Source organism: Diceros bicornis, chromosome 37 (assembly GCF_020826845.1).
Source record: "Diceros bicornis minor isolate mBicDic1 chromosome 37, mDicBic1.mat.cur, whole genome shotgun sequence".
Lineage (NCBI taxonomy): Eukaryota > Metazoa > Chordata > Mammalia > Perissodactyla > Rhinocerotidae > Diceros > Diceros bicornis.
This window is the reverse complement of record NC_080776.1, coordinates 16,124,540-16,143,517: the sequence shown is the minus strand read 5'-3', so window position 1 is coordinate 16,143,517 and position 18,978 is coordinate 16,124,540. Positions and strand designations below refer to the sequence as shown.

The window sequence follows — 18,978 nt, the reverse complement described above, 5'->3', positions numbered from 1 at the left end:
TTTATGTCCCCTATCTTTCTTCTGGGGAGGAAAGAACTGTATGTTGCATTTAAGACAAACATGCCAGACGCAACTTATCACAAAATACAAGCAGATGCAAGAAGAGAATTCAAGTAGCTTGCAAGTTCCACGCAGCCTAAGAAATTCTGTCCCATATGGAACAGAGGCAGACTTGATAGCCAGTTTCCATAAGAAGAGAGACAAGTAGCCATTCTCCTTTAGACAAAAAGTTAACAGTTCATGTTGACAGTGTTAGTTAGCAATTTCAGGGGTTATACATATTTTCACACACTCTACTGCGTCCCTCTCTCTCTCATCTCTGACTGCATGAAGCTCCCTTGGGGAAGGCTCTACTTGTTCAAGTTCCACATCCCCAACTTTCCTTTCACATGAGCTTAGAAACCCTCAAGTGGCTAAAAGGTAGCATGAGAGTTTAGAACAGCAATTCTCAAAGTGTGTTCCATGGACCACTGGAGGTCCCAGAGACCCTTCCAGAGGTTCATGAGGTCAAAATTACTTTCATAACAACATTAAGCCATTATTTGCCTTTTTAATTGTGTTTACATTTGCACTAACGGTATAAAAGCAATGGTGGGGACAACTGCTGATGCCTCAGCATGAATCAAGACAGCGGCCCCAAACAGTACCAACAGTCACTGTATTCTTCACAGCCAAAAAAAAAAAGACTATCCTTGATAAAGCAGTAAAATTCTTAATTCTTTAAATATCAATATTAGTACACAATTTTTTAATATGCTATGTGCCAAAATGGGAAATATGCATAAAGCGCTTTGGTCGTATATCAAAGTAAGATGCTTGTCTCCAGGAAAAGCACTTGTGTGGTGGTTTGAGTTGTGAGATGACTGCTGTTTTCATGGACACACCCCTCATGTTTACTTGAAAGAAAAACTGACAGACTATGGTTAAATAAAAGAAAATGGCACATATTTTCTCAAAAATGAACAAAGTGAGCCTTCAATGATATTTATTGTCAATGACAAAATTTGAGCTTTCAAGTGAAAATAAGAATCTTGGAAAACTTCTATCAGCTACCAGGAGCTTGACAGCTTCCCAATACTTAAAGACTTTTCTGACACTGGTGGTGATATTAATAAATGTGATATTTTGATATTGTATAATTAAATTTGTCCATATTTACAAGGTCTGCATAATCAGCAAACCAATATTTCCAAATGACCAACATAGGATATCAGAAAATCACACATGGGTAAAAAATCCATTCAAAGTTTAAGACAGACCAATGGATTTTTTTGTGTGTGTGTGAGGAAGACCTGCCCTGAGCTAACATCCGATGCCAATCCTCCTCTTTTTTTGCTGAGGTGGACTGGCCCTGGGCTGACATCCGTGCCTATCTTCCTCTACTTTATGTGGGACGCCGCCACAGCATGGCCTAACAAGCGGTGCGTCGGTGCGCGCCCGGGATCCGAACCTGCAAACCCTGGGTCGTCGCAGCGGAGCGTGTGCGCTTAACCACTTGCTCCACCGGGCAGGCCCAGACCAATGGGATTTTAACAGAGCACGGAAGGGTTCATTGATATGGTTTCAGATTCCACATTGGAACTAACCTTTGAGAAACTACCACCTGCTGAGTCTGGTGTAGTACAAAGTACTTATCTGAAAGGATACACACTTATCTGAAAAGGATATTAAAAAACTCCCTCCTACCCTTTCCAAGCACACATCTGTGTGAGACCAAAATGTTTTTGAACCAAAATGATATTATCTCAACAGATTAACTGGAGAAGCAAATCTTGGAGTCGGTTGTTTTTTTCTATTAAGCCTGACAGCAAAGAGTTTTGCAAAAACTGATGTCTCAGCCCAAACGGTTAGGCAGAGAGCGAGTTCAACTTCCTTCTGACTATTTTGTTCTATTTAGTCCTCAACAGACTGGATGATGCCCATCCACAACAGGGAGGGCCATCTTCTTTACTCAGTCTACCAACTCAAATGCTGATCTCTTCCAGAAACATCCTCACAGACACACCCAAAAATAATGCAGCATCTTGTGGCTCAGTCAAGTGGACACATAAAACTAACTGTCACACTGGTATTCTTTAACTTATGGAAGCTCATTCAACCATAAATATTTACTAAGTACCTACTGTGTGTCAAGCCAATGATTAAGTTACAAAGGTAAATAAGAAGTCTAGTCTCAAGAAACTCCTAGCCTAGAGTAGGAGCAAAAAAAACACACAAATTATGATGGAGAAAGTGCTTCTGGTAGAGAAATCTACAAAAACTATGGGAGCAAAGACAAAGAAGTAATTAAGTCTGCCTGGAGGAACCAGAGGAAGCAACACAGAATAGATATTATTTGATTAGGGTTTTGAATGATAACCAGGATTTCACAGGGAGAAAAGAATAAAGGGCATGCCAGGGATAGGGAAGGGAGATGCCCTCCCAAAGGCCTAGAAACACATGGTTGGTATTTTGAGTTTGAGTTTTCACCATCTCCTACCAATCTTTGATGGTGTGGCAGGCTGAATAATGACCCCTCACAAGACATCCACACCCTTATCTCTGGAACTGGGTTACCTTATATGGCAAGGACTTTACAAGTGTGGTTGGGTTAAGGATCTTAAAACAGGGCAATTATTCTGGATTACCAGGGTGAGTCCTACTTGCAGTCACAAGTGTCCTGATAAGAAAGAGGCAGAAGAAGATTTGACAGAGATAGAAGAGAAGGCAACGTGAGCTCAGAGGCCTTGGGGTGATGCGGCCACAAGCCAAAGAATACTGGCAGCCACCAAAAGCTGGAAGAGGTAAGGAATGGAGTTCCCCCCCAGTCTCCAGAGGGAGCGCAGCCCTGTCAACATCTTGATTTCAACCCAGTGATACAGATTTTGGACAGTTAGCTTAAAATTGTGAAAGAATAAATATCTGTTGTTTTAAGTCACCAACTTTGTGGTAATTTGTTACAGCAGCAATGAGAAACTAATACAGATGCTGTCTGCTATCTGCCTCTAGATCATTTCCCAACATCCATGGAGGACTCTAGAATAATTTCATAGTCTTCATTTCTACCCAACCCCCTACAATCATCCTGGGCAATTTCACTGCCCATGCAGATAATCCATCCAACTCCTAAACCTCACAACCCCTTACCTCTTTGACTCCAATGATCTTCTCTTCCACCATTCCTCAGTCTCATATCACTACAGACATGCTCTGGGCCATGTCACCAGTAAAACAAATCCTGTCCTTTGACCACCAATTCCTATTCTTACAGCTTTCTCAGTTTTCAAACTTGACAGAATCTTCTCTCTCTTACTCCCTCCATTTTCCCACAGTCTTGAGGCCTCTTGGTTTCATTTCTTTCCCTTCCCCTTAATCATCACTGTGACAATCCTTTCAACAGAAGCCACAGGTGAATTTGCCAAGAAACTCATGAAGCGTCAGGCCCCTCACTTGCCAGGGATCCTTCAGAGCCATGGGAGGGGTGCCAGCAACGTGTTCACATGGTCATATGTTCCTGTAAAATTTGTGAAAGTGAGAAATCTTAACTACATTGGTTAAAACTGCTATCTCCTTCCATTCCAACTTCCCCTCTGTCATACCTCCTCCTGTATCAGGTGGCACTGGAGTGGCCACAGACATTTTTGGGATTCAACTAAAGGGAAGCTGGGTTGAAGATACATTTAGTTTGGGTCCAGTAGGATGTGTTTATATGGCTCACAGTCATTTCAGTGCATAGTCAAGTCACTACTAGCCATTGCAGTGTACAAACGGCTTCCAGAAATACTCTCAATACCCACTACGCAACCTCAACCAGGACTATAACAGGAGGCACAAGAGTACAAGTCCTACAGCACTCTCAAGCATCCTAAGGCTTAGACAGTATAGTCATTGTGCTGGAGTCAGAACCCAATGTCTGCAAAATTCTTGTAATAAGCAAGCACGTAAAGCTGTAAGCAGAGAATTCAGTTCTCGTTAATACACAGTGACAACAGAAATTAAACAATTTCTCCTGTCAGGAATATACGCAATAATGCAGTGTATGCAATTATAAATACACCATCTGCTTTCCTTTTTTTTTTTTTTTGAGAATCCTGCAAAATAAACTTTATCAGAAATCTTGTGTTTATAGCTCTCACACAAAAAAAATTCTCAAATCATAGCAAAAGCTGTAAATAGAGTAATGAATAGGTTCTTGGATTTCTGGTAATCCAACTAATAAAAGGGAATGAATCGTAAGAACATTAGAAAAGTATTTAAATTTCTTGCTGATTCAGCACAAAGTATTGATATCAGTGAAGAAAACATAAAGCTCATGCTATGCCACTAAAGATCATCACTGATGACAATCAAATCAACTCAAAGAACATTTGACATCAGTCACCACACAAGAAAATGTGAAAAGCCCTGAAATTTTACAGCTCATATGTAAAAACACTTTGATAGAGGTTTTCCCAAATCAGACAACAATTCTAAAAATTTACATGATAAGTTGTGAAAGAAGCTGTTCTAAACTTTTAACTAAAAAAAAATTAATTTTGATGCACCATGCTATTCTCTCTACAGAAATGCTGTTAATGAATTACTGTCATATGAAGAAGAGATCAAAAAGTATGCAGCAAAACCTGTGCCGAAAAATATTACAGAGGTGTGACAGGGAGTTCATATTTTACTTTTATGGATTTTGTAATATTTATAGAATTTGTCAGCTCTTAAAAATATGTAAATTGTTGTGCTTTCTTTTTTCATTTAAAATTTTTACTTTTGTTTCTAATTTTTTTTTTCTTAAAAAGAACCCACAAAATTGAATCAGCTTCAAGCCCACAAAACTAAGATCTGCCCTTGACAGAAAACTCATCTTCCTCAGTTGCTTGCCTTTGGGTCTTAAACTCCACCCCTGGATTAACCCCATCTAATACATGTAGAAGGAACGACAGAATCAGAAAATCGTCCTTCACAATGCCCCCTGAAATCACCAATTCAGAGGAGGATCACCATCGATATTTACTAAGCCAGAAGAAGAAAGGTTATTGGAAACAAGTTATCTGCATGATGTCCAAATACCACCCCATAGATTACTTGCCAACTGCAAAGGAATAGATATACCCTTACAATGGAGACTTAACCACCTAAGTGATTAAACTTGGAATTCCTACAAGAGGGAGAGTCTGGCATGATGTCCTTCCTGATGTGATGCAATGTGGAGTGTATAGCATCACCCCTATGAAGTATTCTTGCCAAAAAAACAGTTTAATCTGTGTGTAAGTAAGCCTTTAGACCTAACTTCCAGTTTACAGAAATGCAGAGTCAAGAAGGACAAGTTAAATAACTCTCTAAGGAAACGAGCAGAGAAATCTACAATGTGAGACATTCTGCAAAACAAGAGACATAGTCTCTTCAAAATTTTTCCATAACATTTATTTTTCAATGTCACGGCAAAGTAAAAAGGTGGAAAGACTGCCATAGAGTAAAAAGAAACAAAGAAATATAATAATCAAATGCATTGTGTGAACCTTGACTGGATCCCGGTCCTCTCTTATCCCTCCTCTCCAAAAAAGAGTTACAAAAGACATTTTGGAAACTGAGGAAATTTGAATATGGACCAATTACTAGACAACACTGGGGAACTACTATTAATTTTCTTCATATGACAGCAGTAATGTGGTTACGTAAAAAAAATCTTTACTTTTAGGAGACGCATGTGAAGTTTTTAGGGGTGAAGCTATCACGAAGCTTGAACTTATTTTCAAATAGTTGAGCAACTTTTATGTTTGAAAATTTTTACAATTAAAAAATTGTAACAGTGAAAAATATATTACATCTATTTTTCTCTCATTTGGTCAATCTCACCAAGAAGTTTTTAGTAGGGTGAAAGTAACTACTCTCCTCAAACATTAGCAATAAAGAAGCATCCAAATGTTTTCAGAACTGCCATACTGAAGAATCTCCTAGGGTCCAAACGCAGTCGTGGCCTGCTTAATTCGTGTTCAAGAGTAGCTCACAGGAATTTTTAGACTGCGGTCATTCAGGATGAAAATGTCAAGTAGAAACAAGGGGCAGGAGATAGAACTCAGGCAAACAAAATCAAATAACACTTGATTTATTTTATTCATTTTAGGAAGAAAAAGAAATCATGTATGACTCCTTTCAGGGACATTATACACTTTCAGTGATTTATCTCATAATAAAAATAATGACTTAAGTACTTGATCGTTTAAAAAGCACTTTCATACGGATTACATTTGACTCCTTAAAACTGACATGAGACAGAGAAAGTAATATTCTCATTTTACGGATGAGAAAACTGAGACTCAGAGAGGCTGTATGATTTGCCTGAGGTCCCACGGCTAGCACGTGAGCCCAGGTCCTCCCACACGTGACCACAGTCCTCTAGCCTGGTCATCGAGTGGCTGTCATACTCTGGATAACGTTCATTTCTCTGAGCTTCAGTTTTTGGACTAAATAGCCTTAGGCTTATATGAGAAACTGCAGAGGTTCATAATTTAGGGTAGAAAATAACACTTGGCATCATCAGATCCCCCTTCCTTCCATTAACAGAAGAGCCCAGTCTGAGAGGAGGCAGCCTCCCGAATAGCCTGCACACCTCCCTCCTGTGCCATATCAGGTGCAGGGACACTTCTTCAAACCCAATCACGTACCAGGGTCTCAGGACATGCAGGGAAATGACAAGACCATGTGAGGCAGAGCAATCACTGAAACAAGGCACACACAAGTACCGTGAAAAGCAAAAGCAGGAGCGAATGAGAGTGATTACTTCACTCTGCTGGTCAAGTCCACACCCCTCACAATGCCTAAGGGCTGGCTGTTTGGAGTGGCTTCCCTCCATAAAACTCTGTAACTGGGGGAAATTGCTAATTCCATGGCTTTCATAAAACACAGAGGTCCACCAAATGTTTGCTTGGCAGATTTTTTTTTTTCTCTCAAAGGGCGGCTCATTAAGTCTGACAATAAAGCAGGCTTTGTTCTAAAGATTTACAGTGTTTTCCCAGTGAAAATTCTAACTGACAACCACCAGGAGAATAACAATGCAGAGCAAAGAGAGCTCTGGTTTCTCCCATTCTTCCAAGATCCATCTCAAAGAGGCACTCACATCTTAGGTTTCCTGGACCAGTGTTTAGCTGGGTCTTTATTTGAACACATGCATAAGTAGATGGTTGGATATTAGAAGTCTATCATTCAAAGTAGTCAAATCTTAAAAACCAAAAGATTTATTCTTTCAAACTTCAAAGATAAGAAACTTCATTTAATTCCCAGGTCCCTCCAGGCAGAATAAGCATATTACATAAAAATGCAACCATGCCTTTTACCATGCAGAGGGGGGACCCTAAAAAAATAAAATGCTTGATGAGACTCTTCAGAAATAGTTGCATGAGAATATTAAAGGCACTGCTATTCAACGGACTCATTACAGAATAAAAGTTCAAGTACCAGAGGGAGTGATTTTCATATGAATGTTGGGTGTTACCAGCATACACATAAGAGTCTCTCAGCCACATAGAGAACCAAGTCAGTGAGCTGTGAGTGACAAGGTACAGAGAGGGCTGTTCAGATAACAGACAGACATTACTGGACCCTTTTTCAAAGAAAACTTTGAAGATTGTTAGGCTTTCTTCATGGAACTGTCACAAGATTACAATACAGTTGCAAATGAGTGGCGTTCACTGGCCACATGATCACCTTTTACAGACCAGCTGGCAGCGGCTGCCCATGACGGGAAATTAGCATCAAAGAAGGCCTCAAGGTTACTGGGCTGACATACAGCCCGAGGAGAATATTTTCAAATGAAGTACGACACCCAACACAGTCGCCCAAACCAAAAGCAAAATAAAAACTCCTGTCTGAAAAGAACAGCAGCAAAAACAAAATCCACCTTACTTCTTCCTGAATCTTCCTGAATCTCCTCCTCCTCCAGTGTCCAGGTCCCCACAGTCAAAGTAAACAAACCATGTGCTTCCAGTTGCATTATACAGATTAACAGAGTGAAGCTGGTAGAAGAGGGGGGAAAATAACACAATTCACCCTCCTTTTTCTAAGCAGAAAGCAGAGAAAGGAACAAAAGTGGAAAAGAACAGCACTCCAGGCAGGAGCACCAGACCAGGAGTCAGGAGCCCCGAATCCTTACTAGTCTAGTGTCTACCACGAGAGCTCTTTTGACCAGTCCCTTAACCTCCTGAATTCTTGTCCTCATCTGCAAAGGAAAGGAGTCATCTAGATCAGTGGTTCTCAAACTGTGTTCCTTGGAGCCCTGGAGTTCTGTGGAGGTGCCTCCAAGGCAGCCACAGTGACCTGGGGGTAAGGCAAAAGGAAGGGGGCCCCATGCTTCTTCTCAACCCAAAACAGCACAGAGTTGATCCATTTTGTATACTGAGGTTGTGAGTAGAGAGTTCTACGACCAAGATAATTCACAGCTAAATGGTTTCAAAATATTGGACCAACATACCCTGTGATTTTTTTTATCTTTATAATTATGTGGTTTCCATGCGCCCCTCTGGATTGTTGTTATTAGAATTAATTAATTAATAGGCTGGTTAATATTGATCCTCAAATCTGTATGTCAGGTTCTCTTATTCCTACTTGAAAGGTCAGGAACTGAAACTCAGATAAGACAAGTACCCCAAAATCACACAACTCAGTAGTTGACAGGATTCAAGCTCAGGAACGTCTGACACTAAAACCATTAGGCTCAATTCTATGCTTATAGTTAAAGAATAAACTTCACTGTAAAAGACAATTGGTGGCCTCATTATTATTGCAATCTTTCTCCAGGGAACATCAGGTTCTTCGTTTGTATTCTCTAGAGTAAACACTTACCCTGGCGAGATGAAATGAATAGCCACAAGTTCTGCCCAACAAGCAAATCTGTTGGGTACAGGAAAGCCCAAAACGTTGACAAAGCCTCCAGGGCAATAATGGTTGTTAAGAACTTTCAAGGCAAACAAAACTCCTAAAAGAGAATCAAGAGCGTACAAATGTCAACAACCCAAATGTGAAGATAATAACATCTGCAAAGAAAATTAATTGAAAGTGAAAATGATTCTTTGATCACATCCAACTTTTTGCTTTGAAACATACTCTGTTCCTTACAAGTCACCCCTGTATTTGGTACAAAGACAACGGTCAAGGCAATCATTCCTTTGATGTTTCTTAACACCGAAGTTCAAACTGACTTTCAGTACGCTACTAAATATATAACACATAACATGGGAATAAAACACTGGCAATGGTACTAAATGCCACTGAATTGGACACTTCAAAATTGTTAATTTTATGCTGATTTTTAACTCAATAAAAAAAATACCAGTAATGTGTATTTTTCTAACCTCTATGGAAAGACATGTTGAAGGCAGGGCATATTTCCTTTCTTCTCCCACAATTAGGTGCATGAGGATGCATGTTAGAGGGATGGCAGGGAAAGTCGAGAGAAGGGTTGGAATTCCTTCTGTTTCAGGACTATTTCCCTCCTCCCCTTCACATTCTAATTTTCAGAACACCTAATTTAAGTCCTGATGGCAATTTCAGTCCTATGAGATATATGTAAAAAAAAAGAACTAGTGAGGGGGAAAAGTGAGAGAGAGTGCAACATGTAGTTAAAGTCACATAGACTGGGCTCAAAGCCCAATTCTACCACTTACTAGATGTGTAACCTTAAGCAAGTTACCTTACCTTTCTGAGTCTTAGCTTCCTCATCTACAAAATTAAGACAATGCCACCTCCCTACAGACCTGTTATATGAATTAAATAGCATGAGTTACCTAGAGTGATGATCATGGCTCCTAAAACATGGTGAGCACACCACGGTAGGGTGTGGTGCACTTATTTTAGTGAAGTTATTGACAGGCACACTTATCTTTTTGGAGAATGCCCTATCACATATACACCCATGGGTCTCTCCCTGGCCCCACGATGATGGAACCAGTGCATATTTCCAGTACTACATCTCCTAAAAAACTATCTTTGAACAGACCCTAGTCTAAACTGTCCAAGAGTGAATGATGCTGCATATTGCAGAATAGCAAAATCTATGTCCTTCCTGTGCTCCAATAAACCTCCTCTCCAAAATCCAAGCCCTGACAGCCCTTAACCACTCAGAATTCAGTTTCCTCACCAATTAGGCACCTATTCTTCATAAAATGACAGTGGTCGCACCTCCCTTACTGTCTTCATGCACGCTACCTTAGAAATTTGTCTGCCTTACCTGAGAAACCTACAGCACAGTTCTTTCTGAAGCCAGGTTCATCCATAAATTCTGCAAGAGCAAATTCCAAGACCAGGTACACCACTCCAGTGAGTAGAGAGAATGTGGCGATGATGTAGGCAAACCATCTACTTCCTAGTCTTCTTTCCAGATTTATTCCTTTCCATAGCATGGATACCATATTGAAATACAAATGCCAGTCATCTGCATGGTGGAGGGGGGAGAGTAGTAAGCGCTGCCAGTCTTTTTGCTGGTAGCACTTCTCCACACTAAGGCAGGAGCTAAGCAGTGGCTTCAGAGGATTCAAGAAGAGCCAGACGTTGAGAGCCAAAGTTCCTAGGGTGACAGGTGGAATATTGTTGATCCCAACATGGAAGATTTGAGAAAGGAGCAGAATAAGCCCAGTATTAACTCCTCTTGATCTCCGCTGCATGGTTAGCTATCAACGGAGTGACAGGAAAATGTGGTCAGGTTTTAGGAATCCAGGGAGGTTTACAGACAGCTGAACCTAAAACATAAAATAGAACGCACATGAGAATCCATCAATTAAGAATTAATACATTGATAAGACACTCACTTAAGGATGAACTTACATTATGTATATCCCACCTCCCATCTAAAAGAAACAGTTATTTTTAGTGTCTTCCAGAGTAACATCCAGGACACTGGCTGAGATCCTTCCTTCATTTTTCATTCTAAAACAGAAATTTTATTCTAAATCCCAATGGGCCAGTTAGTGGATGGGTATGCTTTCTCTGACAAATATGCCAAGAAAATATGACTTGTCTTCCCTATATACAAACTTGTAACCTAATAAAAAACCTATAAAGAGTATGCCAATACGTAATAATGATTTCTACTCAGAATGCTGGTCAGGATTCTTTATCCCCTTCCTTTTTTTAAAGAAATATTCGATTTTGATATACTAAATAGAGTCTGCTCCAAAGTTTTTAAACATCAACAAGCAAGTTTTAAAACGCAAGCATATGTTATCTTCTATTCTTGACATTGCCAAGTGTCAAGTGCTGGAATACTTTAACAAAAACTTCAGCTTTCATAAGATACCTACTATGTGCCAAATTCTGGATTGAAACACAGTCCGTTTTTAAGGAGCTCACTTTCTACTAAGAAGTAAACCAACAACTGCCATACAACGTTCTAAACACAGTGACAGAAGGAGCCCAGACCCTAGGCCTACGATTCAGCCTGAGTTGGTGATGCGACTATGGTCTTAAAGGGTGAATTGCAATTAGTGACAAAAAAGAGTTCCATGATGCAGCAGTCTGCCTCTCTAGCCCCTGGGCCTGGGCTGGCCTCATGACTTGCTTTGGCTGAGAGAATGCAAAGGAAGGGACACTGTAGGAGTTTTGAATCTAGGCCTCAAGATGATTGGCAGGCTTCTGCTCTCTCTTGAAACCCTCCCAAACAACCACGTGGACAAGTCCTGGCTAGCCTACTGGATGAAAGACACATGCTCCAGTCACCCTGATGGTCCTGGCCACTGGCCGGCTAATGCCCTAGAAGCAAAGCTGTCTAGCTGACCAGCAGCTCACAGATGCTTAAGTGAGTCCAGCTGAGCCAAGCCTAATTTGTCGACCCACAGAACAGTGAGCTAACTAAATGATACTTTATTGCACCAAGTTTTGGAGTGGTTTGTTATGCAGCAATTGCTAACCAATACAGAAGGTATCTGCTTTGGTAAGCGACTGGTTTATGCTCATGGGAAGAAGCTAGTAAAGAAAGAGAGGGAGAAAGAGACACAGACTAAAGATTCAAGATATGAACAAAAAGAAGGAAGTCCCTAGAGGGAAGAGCCTTGTCCATCATAACATGAAGGAAGAAGAAAAATGTCAGGTTCGGATATGGATAACCAGGCAGATTAGGGGACATGATGCTGAAAAAGTGCTCATCTAGCGGTTCTGTTTCCTCTGTGGAGCTTTCTTGGCTCCCTCCCAAATAGGTAACTCACTCTGATACCCTAAAGATTCTCATTCAGACAGCACATTTGAAAAGTACACAGGCTTTGGAGTAAAAAAGGGCCGAATTCTCCTACTTACTAGCCCTGTGATCTAAGGCAAATTACTTAAACTGTCTGAACTTCAATTTCTTCACTTTAGGAATAATACCTCCTTCCCAGGATTACTGTAACATGTCTGGAATAAAGCAGGTGCTGAATAAATGGTAGCTACTTTTTTCACGACTATTAGGTAATCTCACTCAAGTGAAAAATCCTTTGCAAACAGTAGCATCCTAATAAGGCTCAAATGTACTCCCCATCCCCCCATATGGATTCTTATCAACATTGCACTCAAAAGAAAGGCCCAAGAAAAAATTATACATACATATATGTGTGTGTTTGCATATTTGTGTGTGTATATATCTCCCCATTATTAGCATAAGTAAGCTTCTTTATTGCCATGGGCTTATTATTATAGCTCTGTAGCACTCTCATGAACTAGAGAACTTAATGAAATTTCAATTGAAAAGCTCCCAAATAATTTTGGAGAAGTGGTCTATATTTTTCACATTGGCGTTTAAGTCGGTTTTCAATTCTCCAACTACTGTGACTTTCTTGCCATTCTCCCAAATAATCATATATATCAAACATCATTATCTGTAATAGGAGCAATGGAAAAATATGGCCTTGATCATTAAGTAATCAGTTTACAAGAAATCACAAACTAAACCCTTCAGTATCAGTACAAACAGTGTCCCAAGATGCCAGGCCATGCAGAGCAGAAAATCAAAACTAACTATGTCTCTGTTTAAGAAAAAGGTCCTCCTCGATTGGAATCATTAGTGATAAAGAGTATAAACAAAAGGATAGTGAAACTGCCCCAATCTAAGTTCACACTGTGCACCCAGGTTCATATTACACTTGCTTGACTTCTGGCCAAATCCAAAGGTCCCCTTCCATTCACCTGCCTTCTCCTACCTCTCAGCTCTCTCTCACTGCTGACTGCTCCTGCTCCCCTGGGACACAGTGCCATCCTGGGACACGGTGCCCTCCTGCGGCACCCCCTCCTTCCATTCTCCTTCCTCTGCTTTTCACTTTTTGTCTACCCTTACTCTCTTTTTCACTCACTCATGGAATTCCACTCTCATGGTCTCCATAATTCTTTTCATCAGGATGATTCCCAAATTTATATTTTTCAGTCTTGATTTCTCAGTAGGTTGCAGAGACATAATCTTATAGGAGTAATAGAGTCTGCTCGATCTCTTGGCTTCTGAAAACTGAATTATCTCCCCTTCTCACAGACTGACTATTCAGCCATTTCTTCTTTCACTCATTTATTTAACAAATATGAAGCACCAAATGCAGGCCAGTCCCTGTGCCAGGCACTAGGGGTATAGCAAAGAATGAAACACAATCCCAGCCCCTAAATGGCCCATTTCTATTTATTGAAGGACATAAAAACTTTGGCTGCAGAAAATCAAAAGATGAATAACATAATGTGGTTCACATTCTCCACAAACGTATACTGAATGTGAGGACATAACCAAGGCCAATGTGAGAAGTGCATAATCTACGTTGTTCTTCACTTTCGCAAACAAAGGCCACTGGAGCACAGATGTAGGCACAACATAAGTTTTGAGTTTTAAGTAGCAAAGATAAATCGGCACTACTTCATACCAACTCTAGCCCAGTTTCCTTCCTACCAAGTTATCAAGTCAGTGGTCCAAGATGAGGGATGCAATCTGTAACAAGGTAACTTAGACAATCCAATTGGTCCATGTGAAGGTCAATTTTGTAACTCGACCTTGTGGGCCAGGCAGGTACAGCTCTAGGAACATCAACGAGAACAGATCACAATAAGTGAGCACTGGCTATAAAGTGAATATTGTTTTGACCTGCTCATCAAATAAAGAGAAATTTTTAGAGTGCGGGGCTGTAAGAGAGACCACAGAAGTATGATCAATTACAACAACTTTTCTATGAACTGGAAACCAGTATAATGTGTTTGGTTTGGGAAGTGAGTTATTTATTCTAACTTGCAACCAGACTGTAAACCAGTTATCACAGCTCAGGAAGAACAAGCTAGGCCTTGCAGCCCCCCCACCTCATAAACACACCCTACCCCCTCACTCAACGTGCCCCCAACTGAACACTGGACTGTCCCTTCCAGTTCTGCCCCTCCTCTCACGTTCCCCATCTCAGGACACAGAATCTCAAGCTACCCAGTTGTTCAAGTCAGAGAGACAGAAAACATCCTTCACACATCCTTCACCCTCATCACCTTACTACCCTCAAACCCCACCCATCACATTTTGTTAATTCTTCCAGTTTGTTATCAATCTTCTTTTTAGTTCTAGGGGCACTACTCTAGTCTCGCCACCACCATAATTTGCCTGGATTACAACAAACTCCCTAAATGGATTCTCTTTTCTCCTCTTAGACCCATCAATCATTGTCTACCACTGCACAGAATAATCTTTATAAAACTGAAGTTGCATTCCCCTGCAGTAAGCCTTCAACAGCTTATTGTTACAGCTGGAGTACACACCTGTGATTACCCACCTCTTTGGTCTCATCTCAGGCTGGTCTCTGCCTCAGTCACTATGCTCCAGCCACCTGGGTGCTCCCATATCAGGAGCTCCATGATTACAGCATAAATGTCTGAGGGCAGAATTACCTTACCCGTTTTGATCACCACTGAATACCCAGAGCCTAGCACAGTGACTGACATATAGTCAGTGCTTAAGACGTATTTGCCAAATGACTCAAGATGAGTACTTTTTTAATGTATCTACATTATACAACAAATGAGACTGACTGAAAAGGTCTGAATACCTATGATACATTCATCTCTAAGTAATTTTCCTACAGTTGTAACAACCTTCCCCACAGTACTATACATATTATTCCACTTACCGCTTTTAGTTCCAGAACAGTGTTCATAACATTTATCTCAACTTTACAGAAATAAACCTCTGATCCATTTAAAATGTATTAACAGGTTGCTTTGCCAGAACTATTTGAAAAAATACGGCATTTTAATTATGTAGTAATACACACCAGACAGCACTATATCAAGGTTGTGACAGAGAAAAATGCAAGACCTTGAAATATTGATAGGAAAATTAGCATATTTACTTTTAATGAGAAATTAAAAATTAAACAGGTATGTAATAAGGAAAACTAAGTGGCTAGAAAAACAAAAGAAACTGAATTCATAACTTGGGAAACCACTGTGTCTCATGGGGGAGAGAACAGACTTTTATGAAAAGGGAAAAGAAACTAATTATGATGATTTTCCATTCTACTTACAAAGCAGAAAATATTTCATCATTATCATTTACCACAGAGGTAGCTATCTCAACTTTCAGTTTAAATGTTCAAGAAGAATTCAGACCATTAAATCACAAGACTATATACCAGTTATAAATTATATTCCCAATTTAGCATCTAATAGTAACCAAATTAATTTCTCAAGAAAGAAAGCAACTACAGAGTCTTAATGGGAGTAATCGAATGCTATTCTGAAAACAGCTTTCCATGTCACTAAAAGTGCAACAAATCTTAAAATTATTCACTGAGATCTTTCTAAATTGTGAGGTTTTTCTTTAAGACTCAAGAAAAAGTTTATTGCTGCATATTTGAGAGAGATTAATGCTATGTCATTGCTACTATTTTCATGCCTCTGCTAAATTTCATTTAACAGTTCCATATATTTTAAGTATATTCTCTTTAAAAAATCATAGGAGAGAATGTAGGTTTGTTCAAGTCATCTGGCAACTATTTATCCAAGGCCTACTATCACTCAGGTTCAGTATTTTGCTAATGCTTGACTTTCCAGATGCTTAAGCTTTGGTTTTTTAAAATGGAGATATAATTCACATGCCATAAAATTCACTCTCTTAAAGTGTACAATTTAGTGGGTTTTAGTATATTCACCAAGTTGTGAAATCATCACCATTATCTAATTCCAGAACATTTTCATTACCCCCAAATGAAACTCTGTACCCATTAGCAGTCACTCCCTGATGTTCCCTCCTCCAAGTGCCTGGCAGTCACTAATCTATTTTCTCTTTAGATTTGCCTATTCTGAACATTTCATACAAATGGATTCACACAACATGTAGCCTTTAGTGTCTGGCTTCTTTCACTTAGCATAATGTTTTCAAGTTTCATCCACACTGTAGCAACTATCAACACTTAGTCCCTTTTTACGGCCAAATAATATTTCATTGTATAGATATATCACACTGTATTAACCCATTCACCAGTTGCTGGACATTTGGGATGTTTCCACTTTTTGGCTATAATGAATAACACTGCTATGAACATTCAAGCACAATTTTCTTTGTAGGAACGTATGTTTTCAGTTCTCTAGGGCACATACCTAGGAGTAGAATTGCTGGGTCACATGATAACTCTATGTTTAACTTTTTGAGGAACTACCAAACTGTTTTCCAAATTTCTGCACCATTTTACATTCCCTCCAGCAGCGTATGAGGGTTCCAATTTCTCCACATCCTCAACAACACTTGTTTTGATCCATCTTTTTATTATAGCCATCATAATGGGTGTGAGGTGGTACCGATTTGCATTTCCCTAATGACTAATGATGCTGAGCAAATGCTTAAATTTTCATTGTTTAAAACGTAATATAAACACACATTCACAGGTACATGTAACTATACAGACAAACACACTCTCTCTCTCTTTACAAGAAATTGTTTAACAAGTTCAGGTCAAAAGAAAGCTTCAGAAAAAAAGATAAAGCCACCAAGAGATCATCCTGGTTAAACTGAAAGGATTTTAGCACCACCATCTCTGTGATGTGATGTGCTGAAAGTGAATGCCAAGGTACTTCAACAGCAGGGCGGGGCTTAGGCCAAGACGTTCGACTATAAATACTGTAAAGTAATTCTGAAAGAAATAGAGGGTTAGTATGCTTTATTGCTTCAAACAAAGCAAAAATGCTATGGAAACAGCAGACTGTTTACGCTAAACATAAAAACCTCCTCTGCTTTTTAAATGACAAGAGCTGGACAACAAATTAGTGCATCATAAATACCACAGTAACTCGGTCAGAACATACACAAGACACCAGATGCATTTTTTTTTTCTCTCATTCTGTTTCAGTACGGTCTACTTTTATCTAGGAATGAACTGGACTGGACACTCTTCTCTCCTGTAACTCTCTCAGGAATCTTATCACTCACAGCTTTTTTAACCCAAACATAAGAAACTGTTTTCTCTACTTGTTACTATAGAGCCAACTTTTTAGTCCAGCACAATAAACTTCTTTGTTCTTCCAATAAAACTCCATAGCATAATTTTATTTTTCCTAAATGGTGTTAGCTTCCTTAGACCCCAAGAGAACACAATTACAAAATGCAGATTTTTAAGATATTTTTGAAAATAAGAAAATGGTATTACATACTCGCAGTTAGTGAAAAACGAGAATTTATTAACTGAATACTTGCAAAGTAATTTGTTTCCTCTTTTCAAATACATCAATGCATTTCAAAAAGCTTACATAGCTTATGTGCAATACATAGTTGATACATGCAATACACAGCTGTGCAAATAACATGTAAATTATGCTTTTAAAACTTATAATATTTATATATTAAATGTAACAGCAGATGGTATGGCCTCACATCATTACCCTGTGTTCAATTTACCAGAATGCAGCATCTACCTGAGTTGATTAGTAAATGGGGAGTCCTGGGGGTACAGTGTAGAATCTTTGTCAGAGTACCACAATCGTTTGATGACAAGCTGCACATAAATGACAAATTTTTCTGACCATCTAAATCTGTTAAATGGCTTTCTGAGCTACATTAATGATAAAATCAAAGAGAACAAGAGTAGCGCACTCTGTTTTCCTATTTCACATTAAAGGCAGAGAGATACAAAGAAATGAAGACAATCCAATGAATGAAAACTGAGTTCATGAATAAAAAATGAAAACTGGAATCAAATTATATTAAGAAGGTAATGGGAATCTAGTCTGTATGAATATTCTGACACTCTCAGTAATTACTTTCCAGTATCTATTCATGGAAATATCTACTACTTGGACACTGTTTCAGAAGAAATCGGGAATTGAGAGCATTTTCCCCTTTTGAGGGCTGTGGAGACCTCCATTTGTACAATGGTTCTCCAACCTCATACACTTCATCATTATAACCACATAAGAAATTGCCTCACCTGCCTCTACACAACCATTAGATGATCTCCCTAATGCCAACTGGCTAAACCTTTCTAATTTTAAGCTACCAGACAGCAAGTATTAAAACACAAGAGATCCTCCTTCCTCTGTTCCCTCATACACCATCTCTCCAAATGAAAACAAATACAAAATTACCCATACCATAGTGGGACAATGCCCAACTATCTTTCATAATAGCCTGCCTTAAGTATCAATGCCATCCATGTGGAAGGCAGAATACCTGACCTCTGAGGAGTTGGGATTTAAGACCACTAAAATGACATAAGCACTAAAAGAATGTTCGAGACAAGTAAGCAACCGCTAACAAGGGCAAATGCTATGTGGTGACAGATGCCCCCAAAGGTCAGGCTTTATCACTTGACACACTTTCCCCAATCCACTTACACAATACCTGACTCGGTTTGCTTAAAATGCAATTTCATCATGTTATCCCCTGCCCCCAATCCATCATGCCTTCTTACCTATAATGGCTTTCCATACTTCACCATCGTAGGACTGAATAGTGTCATGGTTAATAGAATGGACTCCGAATGAATGGACTAGGATGGCCTGGGTTCAAATTCTGATTCAGCTGCTTAGAACCGTACGACCTTGGGCAAG

At 39.5% G+C, this 18,978-nt stretch overlaps 1 protein-coding gene across 4 annotated transcripts in view; it reads right to left on the bottom strand.

Annotated features, from left to right (window-relative positions):
• The window catches only part of RHBDD1 (rhomboid domain containing 1), a 120,421-nt gene that overhangs the window by 87,942 nt on the left and 13,501 nt on the right, over positions 1-18,978 (bottom strand). For 3 of the 4 annotated variants that reach the window (XM_058533114.1, XM_058533113.1, XM_058533111.1), the window contains exons 2-3: positions 10,193-10,700; positions 8,809-8,941 (exon numbers count right to left, since the gene is read on the bottom strand). In XM_058533114.1, coding sequence (XP_058389097.1) covers positions 8,809-8,941; positions 10,193-10,625 — 566 coding nt within the window. In that variant the 5' untranslated portion in view covers positions 10,626-10,700. Of the gene's footprint in view, positions 1-8,808; positions 8,942-10,192; positions 10,701-10,785; positions 10,869-18,978 lie in introns of those variants that run through there. The other variant, XM_058533112.1, reaches the window with a different exon arrangement.